The sequence below is a fragment of the Capricornis sumatraensis genome, chromosome 6 (genome assembly GCF_032405125.1).
Source record: "Capricornis sumatraensis isolate serow.1 chromosome 6, serow.2, whole genome shotgun sequence".
NCBI lineage: Eukaryota > Metazoa > Chordata > Mammalia > Artiodactyla > Bovidae > Capricornis > Capricornis sumatraensis.
The window spans coordinates 90,600,388-90,621,459 of NC_091074.1; the positions used below are offsets into that span (position 1 = coordinate 90,600,388).

Sequence of the window (21,072 nt, forward strand, 5' to 3'; positions counted from 1 at the left end):
TTTAAAGGCCGGAGCTGTCTGTTGGAAACATCTTCCGAGACTGGCTGGAGAGTTCTGGAATTCCACAGGTGAGCTTCAGATAACCGCCTCACCAGACTCTGTGGAGAACAGTAAGACTTATCGCTTAGTGTATCAATTGTGACAGTGTTTTTCTTTTTTTCAATATCCCTATACAAGTAAGCAGGCTTCCCTGATAGCTCAGTTGGTAAAGAATCCACCTGCAATGCGCGAGATCCCAGTTCAATTCCTGAGTCTGGAAGATCCCCTGGAGGAGGGATAGGCTACCCATCCCAATATTCATGGACTTCCCTGGTGGCTCAGATGGTAAAGAATCTGCCTGCAATGCGAGAGACCTGGGTTTGATTCCTGGGTTGGAAAGAACCCCTGGAGGAGGGCCTGGCAACCCACTCCTGTGTTCTTGCCTGGAGAATCCCCATGGACTGAGGGGCCTGGTGGGCTACAGTCCTTGGGGTTGCAAAGAGTCAGACCTGACTGAGGGACTAAACACATGTAAAAGTAACCAGCTCACTGAGCTGCAGTGTCCCTAAGTCAGGAAGATGATGTCTCCCACGCTGTTCAGCCTGCCATGGTGGAGTGTGCCTTGGGCCTCTGCCCCTAGTGACTGTGGTGCGAGAGGTGGGCATTCTGGTTTACTCTGAACTGAGTGTTCAGTGAGGTCCTCCAAAGTGTGATGCACTGTGGGCAGCATCACCAGGCAGCGGTCCAGCGCCGCCAGCGTCTCAAGCTCTGCTCTGTGGATGCAGCCGGACGAGTGAACTGGCCTACCTGTCAGTCTCCTCTGACCCGGCATACCGGTAGTTTCCCCCTCATTGGCCCATGCAGCTGCCCTCGGCTTTCCCCTCGACTTCTGCATCTCTGCCTCCAGCTGCTCTGCTCATCTGAAGGAGCCGTTCAGACTTATTTCTCTGTCCTGGGGACCAGGACCTACTTCTCCTTCAGGTTTATTTCTCTGCTCCCCCTTCCAGCCCATAGTGATTCTGAGGGAGACATTCCCAGGCGGCCCTCACTGCGTGGCAATCACCTGGCCTGAAGCCTCCTACCCCCTGCTCTCTCCCCCGGTCTTGTGCTTCCCAGAGCCTCAAGCGCTGCCCCGAGCTAGAGCCTGGGCCCTGCCTGGAAGCGGCTGGTCAAAGGACCCGGTGGGCCTGGAACTCTTCCAACCCCCAGAGCAGCTGCAGACCCGTCACAGTGGGCCTGAGTGTCTGGGAGTGGACCCCACAGTGGGGAGAAAGTCTGCCCGAGGCGCAAGCAAGCAGCCCTGTTAGCCTGCTCGTTTCTGGTTTCATGACTGGTTATATGAGCTTCCCCTTGGGAGTGTCTGAATGTCAATGAATGTCTGTGAACCATGAAATTAAGGAACAGGAGGGGCTGTTCTCCATTCCCTTTTCATCCCTCTCCTCTCGTCTTTGTCCTGTTCTGCCACACATGGGGCAGGGTCTGCCACCAGCCACAGGAGCTCGTTCCTAAGGAAGGACGCACTGCCTTCAGTTCAGGAATGCGCGTCACCTGTTAAAACTTATTTGTTTGGCCCAGTCCTTCTGGGAGCCGAAAAGAATAAAATGCCGTGTCCTAAACACGCAGAACAAAGTGAGTGGTTAGGGCGCACCTGGTCCTGGGAGGCAGTGCTTTCAACTCGTGTATGTTACATATAATGAGTTCCTGTGATTTCTAAGACGGCAGCTTCCAAACCAGGCCACTAGCTAAGTACAAAAATCCCGGGGAACAAAGTTAAGGTTTGTCTGATCCCAAATAGCCACACCCTGCTCTTGTTTTCGAAGAGGGTGAGGGGTGGGTATCCCCCCACTGAAGCCGGCTGCCTGGAGTTCCCAGGCCAGTCTGTTGCAAGGCTCCCAGACATTCTTAGGGGGGCCTGGAAGCTGGAAAAAGTTGGGAGCTCAAAGATCAAAATCCTGCATTTCCTGGCCCAGAACAACAAGGCGGCTGTGTTGAGCAGTTAGCCCCAAGGGAAGAGAAAAGAAAGAGTCCTTAATCGAGTGCCCAGAAGCAGGCGCATCCGACTTGCACCATCGCACTGGGGCTGACCTGCTCACTCCCAGGAGGTTCTGTAATTTCCCTTGAAGAAGAAGAGGCTTTGCCACCGGCTTTTGCTTTTCATTAAAAGGGGGAGGGGTCTGTGGAAGGGAAAGATTTGCCTCTGAGCGGTGCATTTTTTCCAAAGGTCTAGTTGCATTAGTGACAGCTTATAGCATAGACAAGAATCTCCGCTGTAAACTGACGAAACCTGCTGTCAAAACACAGCCAGGTGCAATGAGGCCAACCCGGCTATAAATTGTCTTTAAGACCCAACTGGTATTTCCTTGGGTGCTTAACTGTTCAGTAAAAACAACAGCGTCAGACAGAAAAGACCCTGATTTAGTGCACATCTTTACATTGGTGAATGATCAGATGGCATCTTTTCATCTCTTCACCCATTTTCTGCCATTATTTATGTGGCTAATGGTGATTTACCTGCTCACAGCCCTTTCCGCGCTCCTTGAGGGTTCTCTCTCGTTTCCACTTCAGTGAGACTCTGCACCCTCTCGTTGCAGGAGCCTCACAGTGAATGGGACACCTTGTTCTTTGTCCCTATCATTATAATATAAAGTTACTGGTGTGTTTGGCCTGGAATGACAACCAGAGCATTGAAATCATTCCAATGCTCTTTGTTCTCATTAAAAATTTCTGTCTACCAGCAACTGAAGTCATTCATGACAAAAGAGTCACATTCTACTGGTGAAGTTTTCATTCCACAGGTTATAGAGGCTTTTTGTCTTCTCTAAGGAATGTTTGCCTTGGGGTTGGCCTCCATTTTCCTTTTTGGCCACATTGAATGGAAATCATTTTTTTAATGTGTGGAAATAGCTTCAGCAGCTATAAAAGTAAGTGTGAGCCCCCCAAAAGTAAAGGAAATTAGATACAAATCTGTTTGAAGAAACACCCAACCCTAACCTATGGCTTTGCTAACAGACTTAACATTGATTTTACCATTGATATTGCAGATTATTTCCTTTATGATGTTTTTCTGATTATAAAATATTACATACTGAAATATAAAAAAGTTTGTAATAAGAAAATTAAAATGGCCCAGAGATAATTCTTTAAGTCATTTGTTGATTTCAATTATTTGTTTTCTCTTTTTTTTTTTTTTTTCAATTATTTTTTATTGCACCATGTGGCATGTGGGATCTTAGTTCCCTGACCAGGGACTGAACCACCTACCGTTGAAGTGTAGCATCTTAACTACTGGCCCAACAGGGAAGTCCCCGGAGTTAATTTTTTGACAGAAACCCTTTTAGTTGTTTTTTTTGGTCTCTCTTTTCAAAAATAAAAATAATACATTCTCTGAAGCAAGTTCAAGCAAAACCAAAGTAAAAAAAACATAAAAGCCCTTGCCCCTTTCAATCTTACTCTGAAGAAATAATATATGCCTGGTATGTGTCCTTCTATACATTTTCTGTGCTATACATTATGTAAGTGCATATCCTTTCTTAAAAACATTGGACTTTTATTAGCTAAACTTAAAAGTTTTCATTTAAAAATACATCTTAAGCAATTTCCCACATCCCTTGAAATAATTCAACAGCAGTAATTTTTAACAGCTGCATAAATTTCTAAAAAGTGGTACCATAATTTAATTTATCAGACACTCCCAACTGTTGGAATAGTATACAGTACTTCTAAGAAAGTTGCCCATTCTGCTAATTTGACAATTCTATAAATAGATTTTGATTTCTTTTCATGTCTGCCCAAAGGTCTCCTCCCACCCACTAGAACATATGTACATATTCCAATCTTTTTAAAAACATTTATATCAAATATAATAGAAATAACTTTTCTCCCTCCAGCCCTTCTTCTGTACTTCTTTATTTTAGTTGTCATAGAACTCTCTGACCCCTCCTTTTCTTTGATTTCCTGCCCACATTTCCTGATATCCTTATATATATACTTATTAAATTTATAATTTTACTTACTTTCCTAGCATCTTCCTCACTTTTTCATTATATTTTGCTTGGACTAGTGCAGTAACTAACTGTTCTTTTCGCCACCAACTTGTCCCCCTTTCCATCCACCATCCACATCAATGCTAAGTGAATCTTCCCCCAAACACAGTTTACATCCCTCCTCACCAGAAACCTTTTTCCCCATTTAGAAAACTCTTTGGCCTGCCATTTGAAGCTGTAAACTGCCCCAAGTTACCATTTTAAACTTTATTTTCTACTACTCCTTAGGCATATGCCGGATCATAATTATTAGTCTCCAAATAATTATGAGCTGAATTTTAATTTAATCTAAATTTAAAATGAAAATCTAATAATACAGTCATGGTTTGGACCAATTTAGGTTTGTAAATGAATCCACTTGGACCAATTTAGGTTTGTAAATGAATCCAGTTTTTCAGTTGTCAATTCTATGAAATCTACTTCAGACCAAGCATTTCTGATTAAAACAGCATCCAATTGAGACAGACTGTGAAAACACATCAGATGTAGAAGACTTAGTATGAAAAAGTGAAGGTAAAATATCTCATTAAAAGTTTTCAATATTTTTAGGTATTGAAATAATTATATTTTGGATACTTTGTAAAATAAAATATATTATTAAAATTAATTTTAGCTGCTACAACTTACTTTTTAGTTGTGGCAAAAGAACATCTTAATATATATTTATATATTCATGGCTACTTCGAGTCTTAGTTGCAGTGCACAGGCTTCTCTCTAGTTTTGGCTTTTGAGCTCAGTTGCCCCAACACATGTGGGATCTTAGTTTCCCGACCAATGATTGAACCCATGTCCTCTGCATTGAAAGGCAGATTCTTAACCACTGAACACCAGGGAAATCCCCAGCAATGAGAACATTTTAAATGACAAATGTGACTTGCACATATTCATGCTGAATGGTTATGCTTTAAAGCTGTTAGGTGAATTAAAATCTGAGTGCATAATCCCTTAAAATCCACCACTGATGTACTTGAAATCGTCTGCAGTTTTGTCAGCTGTGCGGCTAAGGCTGGAGCTAGTCGGTCCATAGATGCCCTTCAGTCTGGTCTGAAACCACGAGTGGTTATCATTCATGGCTAAGTGCTGCTCTCCCCACAGTTGCTCATAAGGGAATGAATGAATTACCATCCTCTCTTCAGTGCTTAGTTTCAACTCCCAGGTGACCCATTTTCCAAGGCACCAACAAGTAGCACAATAACGCCAGTGAACCCCACAGCCTTCTATGGCTCAGGCTATTCTTTAGGGAAAAGTGCTTAGCAGCCTTAAATGGCAAAGTCACAGGCAGCAGTGGCAATGATGGGGATAGAGAGGATGGGTAATGGCCAACCATATAAAGTCTCCTAGAAACAGAAGCAGGCAGGACTCAAGCTCCCAGGATTTAGAACATCAGTGTATTGTGTCATCTTGGAAAATGCCTCTCCTTTCCAAACAAACACCTGCAAGTTGCCAGAGGCCACACAAGCAAATGATGGAAAACAGAAATCTTATAGGAGAAAATCCTGCAGTCACAAAATTGGGGAAACTTGATAAGACATGATGCAGGAGACTCCATGCCATTGGAGCCACGATGTGCTTTTAGCACAAAGCAAGCCAGGTGGTTTATTAGGGGAATAACACATAGGCTTCTTTTAGCACAGATTATGTACTATTATCAACATAATTTAAAGGCCTATTAGGGTACTTAATCTTAGTGGTATCTATAAAAAATTCTACATGTAATGGTCATTAAAAAAAAACAAGATTGGTTATTTTGCAAATTCCAGAGAAATTATATTTTTCAAATTATATGTGCTTTGCATGCGCAAATGTTGGTTCTTTTGTGCAACCATGATCACATTATGGTTTTTTATATCAATAATAGCAGTTGCCATAATGTGGTGTGTGTTTTGAGCTCCTAGTAATTTTGCTGTCATTCTTGTCCAGCGGTTAGATTCACAATTTCTAAGTGACTAAATGCAGATGGTGATTTCAGCCATGAAATTAAAAGACCCTTACTCCTTGGAAGGAAAGTTATGACCAACCTAGACAGCATATGGCACCCCACTCCAGTACTCTTGCCTGGAAAATCCATGGACGGAGGAGCCAGGTAGGCTGCAATCCATGGGGTCGCTAAGCGTCGGACCTGACTGAGCGACTTCACTTTCACTTTTTACTTTCTGCGTTGGAGAAGGAAATGGCAACCCACTCCAGTACTCTTGCCTGGAGAATCCCAGGGACAGGGGAGCCTGGTGGGCTGCCGTCTATGGGGTCGCACAGAGTCGGACACAACTGAAGTGACTTAGCAGTAGCAGCAGCAGACAGCGTATTAAAAAGCAGAAACATTACTTTGTCAACAAAGGTCCTGGTTTTTCCAGTAGTCTTGTATGAATGTGAGAGTTGGACTGTAAAGACAGCTAAGTGCCGAACAATTGATGCTTTTGAACTGTGGTGTTGGAGAAGACTCTTGAGAGTCCCTTGGACTGCAAGGAGATCCAACCAGTCCATCCTAAAGGAAATCAGTCCTGGGTGTTCATTGGAAAGACTGATGTTGAAGCTGAAACTCCAATATTTTGGCCACCTGATGCAAAGAGCTGACTCCTTTGAAAAGACCCTGATGGTGGGAAAGATTGAAGGCAGGAGGAGAAGGGGACGACAGAGGATGAGATGGTTAGATGGCATCACCAACTCAATGGACATGAGTTTGGGTAAATTCTGGGAGTTTGTGATGGACAGGGAGGCCTGTCGTGCTGCAGTTCATGGGGTTGCAAAGAGTTGGACACAACTGAGCGACTGAACTGAACTGAACTGAAATGTCTTATCAGGTATCCTTGGAGATACTTCCTCTGGCCTCACTGGGGCAAGACCTGCATTGTTGATGAGTCACCACTGTTTCACTTACTGTTCATCAAAGCTATGGCTCTTCTTCCCACAACTCCTATGTGATGCTTGGCAGTCACAGGAGACGAGGAGAGATTTTATTAAAATGTGTCCATTTTTAGGCTATTTTCTTTATTTCTGGCATCTCTGGCATCATGCTTATGTTAATTAGTTCAGGCTGCCATAACAAAATACCAGATGAGGCAGCTTAAACAACAGACATTTAGGGGCTGAAAGTCCAAGATCGAGGTGTGGGGAAGTTTGGTTTCTCCTGAGGCCTTTCTCCTTGGCTTGCCCATGGCCACCTTCTTGCTGTGTCCTCAGTGGTCTTTCTTCTGTGTGTGTAGAGATCTCTATCTTAATCTCCTGTTCTTATAAAGACATCAGTCAGATTGGATGAGGTCCCACCCGTGCAATTTCATTTTACCTTAATCACCTCTTTTTGGCTCCTATCTCCAACATAGTCACATTCTGTGGACCTAGGGGCTAGGACTTCAATATGTGAGTTGGGAGGGGGGTACAAATTTAGCCTGTAATAATGCTGTTTCCCAATATTTCTCTGATTAGTTCTACATTTCTTGTGAATCCCTTCAAAGTGGCCGATAAAAATCACTCAAGTCAAACTTAACCGTATTTTATTCCCTTATAAATGAATATGCTTTGGGCATAATTATTTGGTCCCAAATGATTTTAGTATCCTGTCCACAAAACTTTCAAGTCTCTGATGAAACAAGAGAGAAAGAAATGTAGGAAGGAAGGAAAGATCCGTCCTCCCAGAGAGAAGTAGGAAACTAAAGGTCTGTCTCAGGCATTGTGTATTACTGCAAGCATCTGATTTGACACTGTCCAAATGACATTTGAAAAGACCCTGATGCTGGGAAAGATTGAAGGTGGGAGGAGAAGGGGATGACAGAGAATAAGATGGTTGGATGGCATACCAACTCAATGGACACGAGTTTGAGTAAGCTCTGGGAATTGGTGATGGACAGGGAAGCCTGGCGTGCTGCAATCCATGGGGTCACAGAGTTGGACACAAGTGAGCAACTGAACTGAACTGAAAATGTATTGACCTCTTCACAACGTAGGACACTGGGAAGAAACAGGAGACATTTTTCTTTGGTGCCCCAAATGAAAGCTCCCCAGCCTTCCTTCTTTTCACTCCCTTTCAAAACCTGATTTCCAGAAAGAATTTGAATCTCATTCACAGTAATTTAAGACTAGACACAGAGTGAATACTAGGGATTAAAAGTGTTTCCTTTCCCTTGAAAATTTCCTTTGTAACTGTATCAGACCTTAGGCTTCGATAGAACTGTCAAGCATCCCAGACCAGATGCATGAGATTTGCCAGAGGAAGCTTTTTCCAGGATCTGAAATCACCCCTCCAGCTAAGTGCCTTCCTTCCCGCCCCTTCCCTTCTTTCTAGGAATATAGCCTGTATATCTGTCCTTCGTGAGGGATTGTGCATGACTCAAAAATGAGAGAAACGCAGGCTTTACCCTCAGAATGCTTAATAATTCAGTAGGGAAAATAGATACACAAATAACTGATCTACGGGAAACAGCAATAAGTGGTGTAAAACTAGCTCACTTTTATTTATTTAGTTTTTGAAATTATTGATTTAGGTAGTTTTGGGTGTGCTGGGTCTTCGTTGCTGTACATGGACTTTCTCTAGTTGTGGCAAGAGGGGACTGCCCTTCATTGTGGTATTTGGGCCTCTTATTGCCGTGGCTTCTCTTCTTACAGAGCACAGGCTCTAGCGCCATGGGCTCAGTGGTTGAAGCTTGCGGGATCTAGAGCTCCGGCTCTAGTTGCAACTTGCAGGCTCTAGAGCTCGGGCTCAGTAGTTGTGGCCCACTGGCTTAGTTGCTCTGCACCCTATGGAATCTTCCTGGACCAGGGATCTGACCGATGTCCCCTGCATTGGCAGGTGGATTCTTATCCACTGCAGCAGCAGTGAGTGAGTGAGTAATAGTCGCTCAGTCGTGTCCAATTCTTTGCAACACCATGATCTGTAGCCTGCCAGGCTCCTCTGTCCACAGAATTCTCCAGGCAAGAATACTGGAGTGAGTTGCCATTTCCTTTTCCAGGGGATCTTCCTGACCCAGGGATTGAGCACAGGTCTCCAGCATTGCAGGCAAATCCTTTACCATCTGAGTCACCGGAGAAGCCTACTGTTAAGAGACATTTCTAAGTATAAAGACAGGTCAACATAAAAAGTATCAGCAGATACATACTTCACCAGGAAAGTCCCTACCTCACTTTTAGAGTTGGGAAGAAAGAGGTCATTTTGCATTTGTGGAAGCAGAAAGGACTGAGTTACCATTTGAAGTCAACCTTGAAGAACAGGTAAGGGAGAAGTCATTTTAGGCAAGGGGTGTGACATGTTCAGTGTCTGGTGGTGAAAACTAAATATGCATGTTTGAGCAGCATGATGCAGAGTCAGATCTCAGTGATGGGGGCAGCGGCAGTGTTCAGTAACTAGCTTGTCACAGCACGAGTGAGGCTCAGCGGGTAATGCCCCAGAACAAGGGGAATGGAGGCAACTTCCCCAGTGTGAGGGGTGGAGGAAAGGCCCCCTGTCCCCCCCACCCCCCCTCCTCAGGTCAGCCTCACTCTCAGCTCCCTTGTCCTGGCCTCAGCCTCTGCTGCACTCTAATCAAGGCCATAGGCATGTCCAGCTCTTTGCAATCCTGTGGGCTGTAGCCCACCAGCCTCCTCTGTCCATGGGCTTCTCCAGGCAAGAATACTGGAGTGGGTTGTCACTGTTCCACCCCTCAAAATAGATAGGTGAATGCAATTTATCATGATAAAATGTATCTGGTGAATCCGTATTGACCACCATTTGCAGCAGTGATCTTTCCCGCTCCGTTTTCCTTGTTAGGAAGGAGTTTATTGTTGCCTGCTTTGCTTGGAGAACAGGATCTGAGAAGCAGATTGATTGTAAGGCAGGACACAGCTAGATTGCACAGGTTGAATGTGAGAAGGAAAAGTTCACCCAAGATTTACCAGAGGCTTGTAGACAGAGTGCTTAGTGACTGAGTGGCAGTAAGATATCTGGGCCGGTGGGCCAGCAGCCTTGCTAGAAAGAAAACTCCCTGGATGAAGAGCCAAGTCCTTCCCCTCTACGCAGGTACTCGGGACTCATGGAGTGAAAGAAATAGTTAGAGACACTAACTATTGGTGTCTCCTTGGCTTTCAACTTTTGAACTTTCATGTCCAGAAGCTATTCATTTACATGGATTTTTTTTAAAATGTTCTTTATTTATTTTTGGCTGCACTGGTTCTTTGTTGCTGCACTGGGCTCTCTGTAGTTGCGCTGTGTGTGTTTCCTGTTGCAGTGGTCTCTCTTGTTGCAGAGCATAGGCTCTAGGCCTCCAAAGTTGCAACACATGGGCTCTAGAGTACACAAGCTCAGTGGTTGTGGTGCACGGGCTTGGTTGCTCCATGACATGATAGATCTTAGTTCCCTCACCAGGGATCAAACCCGTATTCCCTGCATTGGCAGGTGGATTCTTAACCACTGAACCACCAGGGAAGTTCCCACATGGATACTTTTAAAAAGCATCATTAAATACCTTGAGGGCCAGTAGTGTCTTCCCAGAAAACACATCTATAGGTTGCCCTTAAAGAAATAAGTGGGAAGGGATGTGAAACAAGCACCAGTTCATGCAGCACCGATGATGCGCACAAATCCTGCTAAGTGACACGGGAGAACACTGAGGAAATTGACTGGGACCAAAGCTGGCATCCTTCAGGATCTCAGACTGGATGTATATTTTTAAAGCAAACGCAGAGGAAAGTATATGATAATGGCTTTCTTGGGTGGATACAAAACATTCGAGAATTTTTTTTTTCTTTAAAAAGAATAGCAATTCTAAACTGGCCCAGATGGACAGAGACATGTTTAGGAGTGACAATGTGGAGAGAAATCCTGTATTTGCTTAGTGGACTAAGGATAAACCTACTGTTCAGCCTTTTGAACTGAAAGGAAGAGGAAGCAGGAGCCACTGGCTCTGGAAAGTGTGTTTGGCTCAGTTCAGTTCATGGAGACAGTTGGTAGTGGCCCATGCACACACAGATTTTAATAAAGAGATAAGGTTGGGTATCTTCTAGAAGCATAGCTTTGCAGGCTTGGGTTGGAGGCCCTCACTCGGTCCTGTTATACTGAGACTTGGTTTGGGAATAATCCAGGAAGCTATTTAAAACTACAGGTCCCACCCCTCAGGCAACAATGAGGATCACCATAAGGTCTGGGACCAACTGATAGAACTCATAACTATGTCATCATCTGGAATATATTCTATGAAAATAGTTCCTCTTTGCTGAGTACAATATGAACTCTTAGAGTCCCTCACTTATATTTGGCTTTGGGGTTTAGTTTATTTGTTCAACCAGCATGCCCAGCCTTGTGCTGGGCCATGAGCATACAAAAGCTGAAAGGGCACAGCACCTGCCCACAAGCCCATGGTCTATGGGGACATCTGCAAACCAGCCATTGTTCAAGGCATGCTCAATGGGCCTCTACTGTGAGTCTGAGGCCTATGAACCAGAGGTTCATGACATTGTACAGGAGGCAGTGATCAAGACCATCCCCAAGAAAAAAGAAATGCAGAAAGGCAAAATGGTTGTCTGAGGAGGCTTCCAAATAGCCATGAAAAGAAGAGAAGTGAAAGGCAAAGGAGAAAAGGAAAGATATACCCATTTGAATGCAGCGTTGCAGAGAATAGCATAGAGAGATAAGAAAGCCTTCCTCAGTGATCAATGCAAAGAAATAGAGGAAAACAATAGAATGGAAAAGGCTAGAGATCTCTTCAAGAAAATTAAAGATACCAAGGGGACTTTTCATGCAAAGATGGGCTTGATAAAGGACAGAAATGGTATGGACCTAACAGAAGCAGAAGATATTAAGAAGACGTAGCAAGAATACACAGAACTATGCAAAAAAGATCTTCATGACCAAGATAATCACGATGGTGTGATCACTCACCTAGAGCCAGACATCCTGGAATGTGAAGTTAAGTGGGCCTTAGGAAGCATCACTATGAACAAAGCTAGTGGAGGTGATGGAATTCCAGCTAAGCTATTTCAAATCCTGAAAGATGATACTGTGAAAATGCTGCACTCAATATGCCAGCAAATTTGGAAAACTCAGCAGTGGCCAAGGACTAGAAGACATCAGTTTTCATTCCAATCCCAAAGAAAGGCAATGCCAAAGGATGTTCAGACTACCGCACAATTACACTCATCTCACACGCTAGCAAAGTAATGCTCAAAATTCTCCAAGCCAGGCCTCAACAATATGTGAACCATGAACTTCCAGATGTTCAAGCTGGATTTAGAAAAGGCAGAGGAGCCAGAGATAAAATTGCCACCATCCGTTGGATCATAGCAAGAGAGTTCAAGAAAAACATCTACTTCTGTTTTATTGACTACGCCAAAGCCTTTGACTGTGTGGATCACAACAAACTGTGGAAAATTCTTTAAGAGATAGGAATACCAGACCATCTGACCTGCCTCCTGAGAAATCTGTATGCAGGTCAAGAAGCAACAGAACTGGACAGACTGTTTCCAAATCAGGAAAGGAGTACGTCAAGGCTGTATATTGTCACACTGCTTATTTAATTTATTTGCAAAGTTCAGTTCAGTTCAGTTCAGTTGCTCAGTCCAATTCTTTGAGAACCAAGGAACCACAGCATGCCAGGCCTCCCTGTCCATCACCAACTCCCAGAGTTTACCCAAACTCATGTCCATTGAGTCGGTGATGCCATCTAACCATCTCATCCTCTGTCGTCCCCTTCTCCTCCTGCCTTCAATCTTTCCTAGCATCAGGGTCTTTTCCAATGAGTCAGCTCTTCGCATCAGCTGGCCAAAATATTGGAGTTTCAACTTCAACATCAGTCTTTTCAATGAATACCCAGGACTGATTTCCTTTAGGATGGACTGGTTGGATCTCCTTGCAGTCCAAGGGACTCTCAAGAGTTTTCTCCAACACCACAGTTTAAAAGCATCAATTCTTCGGTGCTCAGCTTTCTTTATAGTCCAACACTCATATATACTTGACTACTGGAAAAACCATAGTTTGACTAGATGGACCTTTGTTGACAAAGTAATGTCTCTGCTTTTTAATACTGTCTAGGTTAGTGATAATTTTCCTTCCAAGGAGCAAGAGTCTTTTAATTTCATGGCTGCAGTCACCATCTGCAGTGATGTTGGAGCCCAAAAAAATAAAGTCTGACACTGTTTCCACTGTTTCCCCATCTATTTCCCATGAAGTGATGGGACCAGATGCCATGATCTTAGTTGTCTGGATGTTGAGCTTTAAGCCAACTTTTTCACTTTCCTCTTTCACTTTCATCAAGAGGCTCTGTAGTTCCTCTTCACTTTCTGCCATAAGGGTGGTATCATCTGCATATCTGAGGTTATTGATATTTCTCCCAGCAATCTTGATTCCAGCTTGTGCTTCTTCCAGCCCAGCATTTCTCATGATGTACTCTGCATAGAAGTTAAATAAGTAGGGTGACAATATACAGCCTTGACGTACTCCGTTTCCTATTTGGAACCAGTCTGTTGTTCCATGTCCAGTTCTAACTGTTGCTTCCTGACCTGCGTACAGATTTCTCAAGAGGCAGGTCAGGTGGTCTGGTATTCCCATTTCTTTCAGAATTTTCCACAGTTTATTGTGATCCACACAATCAAAGGCTTTGGCATAGTCAATAAAGCAGAAATAGATGTTTTTCTGGAACTCTCTTGCTTTTTCCATGATCCAGCGAATGTTGGCAATTTGATCTCTGGTTCCTCTGCCTTTTCTAAAACCAGCTTGATCATCTGGAAGTTCACGGTTCACGTATTGCTGAAGCCTGGCTTGAAGAATTTTGAGCATTACTTTACTGGCATGTGAGATGAGTGCAGTTGTGATGTAGTTTGCACATTCTTTGCCATGCCTTTCTTTGGGATTGGAAGAGTACATCATGAGAAATGCTGGACTGGATGAAACACAAGCTGGACTCAAGATTGCCAGGCGAAATATCAATAACCTCAAATATGCAGATTCAGTTCAGTTCAGTTCACTTCAGTTCAGTCGCTCAGTCGTGTCTGATTTTTGGCGACCCCATGAATCGCAGCACGCCAGGCCTCCCTGTCCATCACCAACTCCCGGAGTTCACTCAGATTAATTACACCACCCTTATGGCAAAAAGCGAATAACTAAAGAGCCCTGTGATAAAAGTGAAAGAGGAGAGTGAAAAAGTTGGCTTAAAACTCAACATTCAGAAAAATAAGGTCATGGCATCTGGTCCCATCACTTCATGGCAAATAGGTGGGGAAACAGTTGACAGACTTTATTTTTCTGGGCTCCAACATCACTGAAGATGGTGACTGCAGCCATGAAATTAAAAGATGCTTGCTCCTTGGAAGGAAAGTTATCACCAACCTAGCAGCATATTAAAAAGCAGTGACGTTACTTTGCCAACAAAGGTCCATGTAGTCAAAGTTATGGTTTTTCCACTAGTCATGTATGGATGTGAGAGTTGGTCTGTAAAGAAAGCTGAGTGCTGAAGAATTGATGCTTTTAAACTGTGGTGTTGGAGAAGATTCTTGACAGTCCCTTGGACTACAAGGAGATCCAACCAGTCAATCCTAAAGGAAATCAGTCCTGAATATTCATTGGAAAGACTGATGCTGAAGCTGAAACTCCAGTACTTTGGCCACCAGATGCAAAGAACTAAATCATTGGAAAAGACCCTGATGCTGGGAAAGATTGAAGCGGGAGGAGAAGGGGATGACAGGATGAGATGGTTGGCATCACCAAGTCAATGGACATGAGTTTGAGTAACCTCCAGGAGTTGGTGATGGACAGAGAGACCTGCCTTGCTGCAGTCCATGGGGTCACAAAGAGTTGGACACGACTGAGCGACTGAACTGAACTGAACTGACCTGGGGAACTGGAGAGGTTGACTTCTGTACTTTCGAATTTTAGCCAGGATGCCAAGTCCATTAGAAGACAACTTGCTTGGAGATTAGAGACTCGGCTGTCCTCCCTCCATCCCCCACCCCCTCTTGGTCACAAGTTCCCAGCTTATTGTGCAGGAGAGTCCATGTGATTGTCCTCAAGGTGCAGTGCCTAGTGAGTCATGGTAGAATGTACAGCCAGTACCTGATCTTCATTTTCATACATATTGCGCACCCGTAGAGAGATTCACTTAAGTAAGGACCTTGTAGCTCTTGTAAGGAGTGATTCTGTTTAACAGAGTTTCTTTGAGCAGTGCTTTATCTGTTTCATATAGAGAGATCTTTAGAAAGAAGGAACAAGTACACTCAAAGAATTAGGACAAAGATACCAGCTTTGGATTACAAACCTCTGTCAATAGAAAAACATCCAGTTCTACCTTTTAAGAGGAACTGCTCTCATGCTCTCTTCTATTAGGCTGAAGACATACTCTGGTAGGATCTCATCAAAGGCACATTATTCTGTGTTTGCATCGTGCCCTTCCCACACCCGGGGAAAGCCATGAGACCTAGCCTTGCAGTGTGTTGTGTGCACGAGTGCACACACATGCAGGCTTATGGCTCTCTGACATCACACAGCATCATTGCATAGACTGATGCTCAGATCTGCATCCCAGGCCTGTGGGCGGCAGCTCCTACTGTGGCCATTCACAGCGCTCACTGGACTTCCACCCTCGTCTGCTGCCTGCTGGAATTTCTGCTGACAAGAAAAGCTATTAGGAACACTTGACTGCTTTTAGAACAGGGGGCTTTTTTCTTCTCTTTTGTGGAGAACCATTATGTTGTATAAAATAGGTGTGTATTTAATGTCTGTATGGTATATATCTATGGGGTATCGCCTCTATTGCTTCAGGGCTAAATTTTAGGCTTTTCTGGTGTTGCACAAATTTCAGTCTGTTTTAGAATGCTAGGTAGGAGTGAGTGTTGGAGAAGAGCTCATCTTTTCACCCATGGGATAGCTGTACCCCAGGGGATGCATACTGATGTGCCCAAATTCAAAGCCCTAGTTAATGGCAGAGCCAAGGCTTCAATCTAAGACCCTCAGTCCTCAGTCTACCCAATTAAGGCATTTTGCATTTTTAGCAAGACTGCTTTTAATCCAAATTAATTTAGTCCCATTCTTGCCTTAGGCCTACAAAGCGATAATAAATGAATACAGCAGAAAGCCTAAACAAGGATGATTTTTAATTTAATTAATGACTGTTCTTTTCCCGGAATATGTTTATTTCTATTATTTAAAGGGCCAAAAAAATGTACTTCGTGTGTACAGGAATGTGAAAGCTCTCACAATCCAGGGCTTTTCATAAATATTGTCACAGGTATACACAACCCTCTTCCATTTAGATGTTTCTAAATGGGAACCCTGTGTGTCTGATGGAATAGTTTGCATAGAAAATATGAGGATGGAACTTCTCTGGTGATCCAGGGGTGAAGAGTCTGCCTTGCAGTGCAGGGGATGTGGGTTCAGTCCTTGGTCGGGGAACTAAGATCCCACATGCTGCAGGGCAAATAAGCCCGCACACTGTACTTACTGAGCCTGTGTGCTGCCACTAAGACCCAACTCAGCCAAATAAATGTTTTAAAAAGGAAGAAAGAAATTATGGGCTTTATTGCACTGAAAAGTTGTTAACTGTGTGTGTGTGCGTGAATGAATGTGAGTGTCGTAGAGATTAGTTTAGGTCTTTGTCTTTTGAGAGATGCAACTATTCCTCTCATGAGATGAAAACTAAATTAGATTATAAATACCAGGTCATCAAAACAACAAATGAGAAAAAGCAATTGGCTGAACCAAAAAGTGTTTTTATGTAGCTTCCAAAGCATTTAAGGGCCGAGTCCTGGGCGAGTCCTGTGTCTGGTTATTTGCATTCACAAGCAAACACCAACCAGAGTCCCTGGCTTTTGCCCTCCTCTGTCACCTCTGCTGACCCAGAGAAGGAGAATGCCAGGGGCACAGCCCTGTGGTGGCCAATCAGCAAGTGTATCACAGGTCAGGGTAACAGTCAGTGATTGTCAAATTGTCCAAATCCAAATGTGTGTTTAAAGAAGGGCAGCGTTCACGTCACACATATCTCTGAATGGCAGTTGTCCATGATTTATTGGTGTTCGGTAACGAGTGTGTCCAGCTCATTCAGCAGAAGACCCCATCCTTCCAGGTCAATCCTCCGCCTCCGGCCTTTACAAACTCAGTATTTTCTGTTCTGATCCTGACTAGTTATAACTGCTACCATCACACTCTTGAGTGGGATTCAGACAATTTGATGCATAAAATGCCAGGCTGCATTATTCTGAGGTTAGTGAACAAGAGTGGAGGCTGGATAGAGGAGGAGAGTCAAGTGTGTTATATACAATGTGCTGTTTTGACGGAGCATGCAGCAGTGAAGTTTTGTTCTGCTATGTCCTATGTTGGGTGAAGGAGGGATCTGATACGTTAGGTTCAGCTTTGGAGAGAGCCCTGTACCCCTAAGCTGTGTGGCTGTGGGCAAGCTACTTGCCTTCTCTGAGTCCTCACTGCTTCTTTGAGGAAAGAGGGGAACAGCCCTAGGTGAAGGTCCCAGCTTGTTTGAGCCTCATGTCACCATATACTTTGCTGAGGCTTCAGTTCTTGTCACCTCTTGAAAGGAGGAAGTTGGAATTTACTTTTCCTCCAAGTGTCTTCCTTTCCTCTCCAGAAATCTGCTGAACTGTCCTCAGACTGAAAACTTGCCCTTAGTTTGGAGTGATATAAGGAAAGTTTTCATATGTTTCATCCTGAGTGGTGTTTTACAAATGTACACGATCCAAAAAAAAAAAAAAAAAATGTTTGTGCCCTGCTTTTCTCTTCCACTGAAAAATTGCCAAAATCTTTCAGATTATTGAGAGAAATTAAGTAATAGTCAATCTGCCAGAACATTTATGCTGGTTGATCATTGAAGGATAGGCATTTGCTTCTATTAATAATTAAAATCAAGTATTCACAGGTATTAACCTGTTTGACCTTCAGGAGATGAAAACAGTTTTGGTACGGTTGTTAAAAACTGCAGTGAGTTTTACCTTGGACCATGGCAACTATTTCTAGGATACATTTTGAGACATAAATACTGGTATACGTTCATTGTCCAAATGATCTTGGGAAAAATCATCCAGTGAGTTCTAAGTTGCTTTTTGAAAGAGGGGAAAACACTGGGGGCAAATGCTCCAGAAGGCACACTTCATTTTTATGCTGCTTTTATAGTTAAACCATTAGAGTATTTGCCACTTTAAAAATAAAAACAGAGCCAGTAATGAAATATTTATGAGAAATTGCTACAGTGATTGCTGCATAGTTTCTAGTGGAATGTTGCCGTGTTTCTTATATTGAGAAAATAGAACCTATTCAGTGTTGAGGTAAAACAAGAAATGATCAAACCCAGATGCTTTCCTAAAATTATATTTTCAGTGCATTTATGTGTCTGTTTCAAACTGTGCTACATGCTAAAAATATTTTCCTTTGTAGGCCGAGGGAAATTTCAAACCACATCGAGGGCATCATAGATCAGATGGTTTTTCTTAAAAGCGTTAAGGGCATCCTGGTTGTTATTAGCCCCGGCTTTATGAGATGACATTATTTATGCCACAGAGTCACAATTCAGTTCTTAATTTTAGCAACTTTATTGGCATGAAAATGCATGGGAGGTAGTTCAGAATCAAGACATCAGAATGGGGGACAGAGACTTCAGGGCAGCAAGTGACAGTGGGGCCAGCCTGGAGAGAGTCCTTTCAACCCTGCTGCCCACTACCCTGCAGAGAAGTCGCTCCCTAGGTCCAACGGCTCCTTCGGCCTCTGTTTCAAGGATTCCATCTCCTCTTCCCTCTGTGCTTGCTCCCTCTCCCCTCAACTGTGCATGCTGAAGCTTCATATCCCATGTGGCCAGCCATAGACACATTCTCTTTAAGACTCTTCTTGGTTGTATTTATTACAAAGTTGCCTCCAGAGTTCTCACTGGTTCTCTCCTCCTCAAATTGTATTTCTTTGTTACTGCATTGATTTTGTAATTGAGAGATGTCTTCCTGGTTTTGGCATACTTTTAGTGAATTAAACTGTAAATGGGTAAATCAAAGAATATATAGGTTGTATAACTCCCTGTGAGAGTGAAAGTCACTTAGTCGTATCCGACTCTTTGTGACCCCATGGACTGTAGCCCGTCAGGCTCCTCTGTCCATGGAATTCTCCAGGCCAGAGTACTGGAGTGGGTAGCCATTCCCTTCTCCAGGGAATCTTCCCAACCCAGAGATCGAACCGAGGTCTCCTGCATTGCAGGCAGATTCTTTACCGTCTGAGCCCCCTGTAGAACTGTATTTTTTATTTAATGCTTCTTCCCTCCCCCCAGAACACTGGGGTATATTATTTTATGTATTAGAATATCCAGAATGAAAAAAGGGCTATCATTTTATTGAGTCAGTGCATTTTATTGAGTACGATGCTCAGTGTCTTATACATAGTATATACCATTGCTGTATGCTTCTTCTAGTCACAGCTCTCTCACCTGATGTCAGCCTTATTGACATCATTATTACATGCATGTTATGGATGAGGAAAAGGAAATCTGTGTAACTTAAAAGCCCAAGTTCTTAATTATCACATTATTGTTGGTTTTAAATGTATGTATCTGCTACTAGGATTTTAAGATGTTTTCGCATCTAGCACCTGGTCAGGCTGGTATCTTCAGAGAAGAATGTAGAAATATCAAATTTCATTTTATGGTCTTCCTGTAACAACAGTGGGCTTATTGTTTTAACTGAGGCGGGGTCAGAAACAGAATGATCTCCTTTAGAATCAGGCCTATGAGGAAGAGAACTTGCTCCATTGAGTCCACCAGTCCTTAGGGAAGGGACAGGCACTAGTTTGTGGTGGCTGAGATGGGTCATATCTCCCAGGCTGTGTCCAGTGGCATCGTGTCTGTGTGGTGGTCGAATGAGGCTTTTAATTAGGCGGTCACAACTCGGTTATTTTGAGATCTCTGAAAGGTTGTGTGCTTAGTCGCTTAGTCGCTAGTCATGTCCGATTCTTTGTGACCCCGTGGACTGCAGCCCACCAGGCTCCTCTGCCCATGGAGATTCTCCAGGCAAGAATACTGGAGTGGGTAGCCTTTCCCTCCTCCAGGGGATCTTCCCAACCCAGGGATCAAACCCAGGTCTCCTGCATTGCAGGCGGATTCTTGACTGTGAGCCACCACTTAGGTTCTGAGGAGAAAGAGGAAAGGAATTAGCGTTAACTGGTCTATTTCTTGACTTCACCATCTCATTGTGTTCTCAACACAGCTCTGCAAGGCAGATAGCATTATCTCTGCTTTATAGGGGTTGTATGCCATAGAGATGGCAGGAATTGATGCACCCATTGGAGGAGTCTAAATTCTCAACTGTGTACTTCCCGTTACACATGGCTTTGTACAGAAATACTTAAGCCACATTCACAAGCCAGCACCAAAAAATAGCAACAGCATATCTGGTTGTATGTTAGCATGATCCAGTGCCCGTGAACCTGAGAGCAAGGCAGTGAAATAAGAAGTGCTCAAATAGAAGGCAAAGCTAAAATAGACCATAGTATTTAAACTATAAACTGAAAAAAAACCAAAACTGTAAATTGAAATCCATTATAAAAACAATCAAATGACCACAAGATTGTTAGGTTTAAGAGATTCTAACATACCCAATATTAATATGAATATAAATGCGAAGGGTGGATTTTTAAATTCTGTGTATTAGGAGATGTTTATGATGAGTCTAATAAAGCTCCAATGTTCTTTGTAGTTCTTTTCCATCTCATACTACTGGGCACAAAAGCTGTGTTGTGTGCAGAATGGCTGGGTTTATCCCTACTAGAAAGAATTTATGTTTGGTATCTAAAGAACAATGCGAGTTTGCTGCTTGGCTGATCAATGCTGGATCAAGTTCACATTCCCCGGCTCCTACTCTGCCACCTACACATGCAGAGGGTGGAAGCAGAGCAAAGGGAGGGAGAGAGAGAGAAAGACAGAGAGAGATGTGAGCTCGGGCTTTCCTAATATGGACACAGCTGGGCCTATGTAGCATTAAATATTGATTTAATCCACCGCTGGAGGAAACATCCTTTAAAAAGTAAAGAGATTAGCAGCCAATTAATTCTGGCCCCTCCCATTATTTTTCCGGAACATCTCTTAGATGGATCTAAATGTTTGGTGAGCAAACATTGTGGAAA

The 21,072-nt window shown here is 43.4% G+C and overlaps 1 protein-coding gene across 1 annotated transcript in view; it reads left to right on the forward strand.

Annotated features, from left to right (window-relative positions):
• The window catches only part of AOPEP (aminopeptidase O (putative)), a 344,774-nt gene that overhangs the window by 235,676 nt on the left and 88,026 nt on the right, over positions 1 to 21,072 (forward strand). The window contains exon 10 of the mRNA XM_068973712.1: positions 8 to 68. Coding sequence (XP_068829813.1) covers positions 8 to 68 — 61 coding nt within the window. The remainder of the gene's footprint in view (positions 1 to 7; positions 69 to 21,072) is intronic.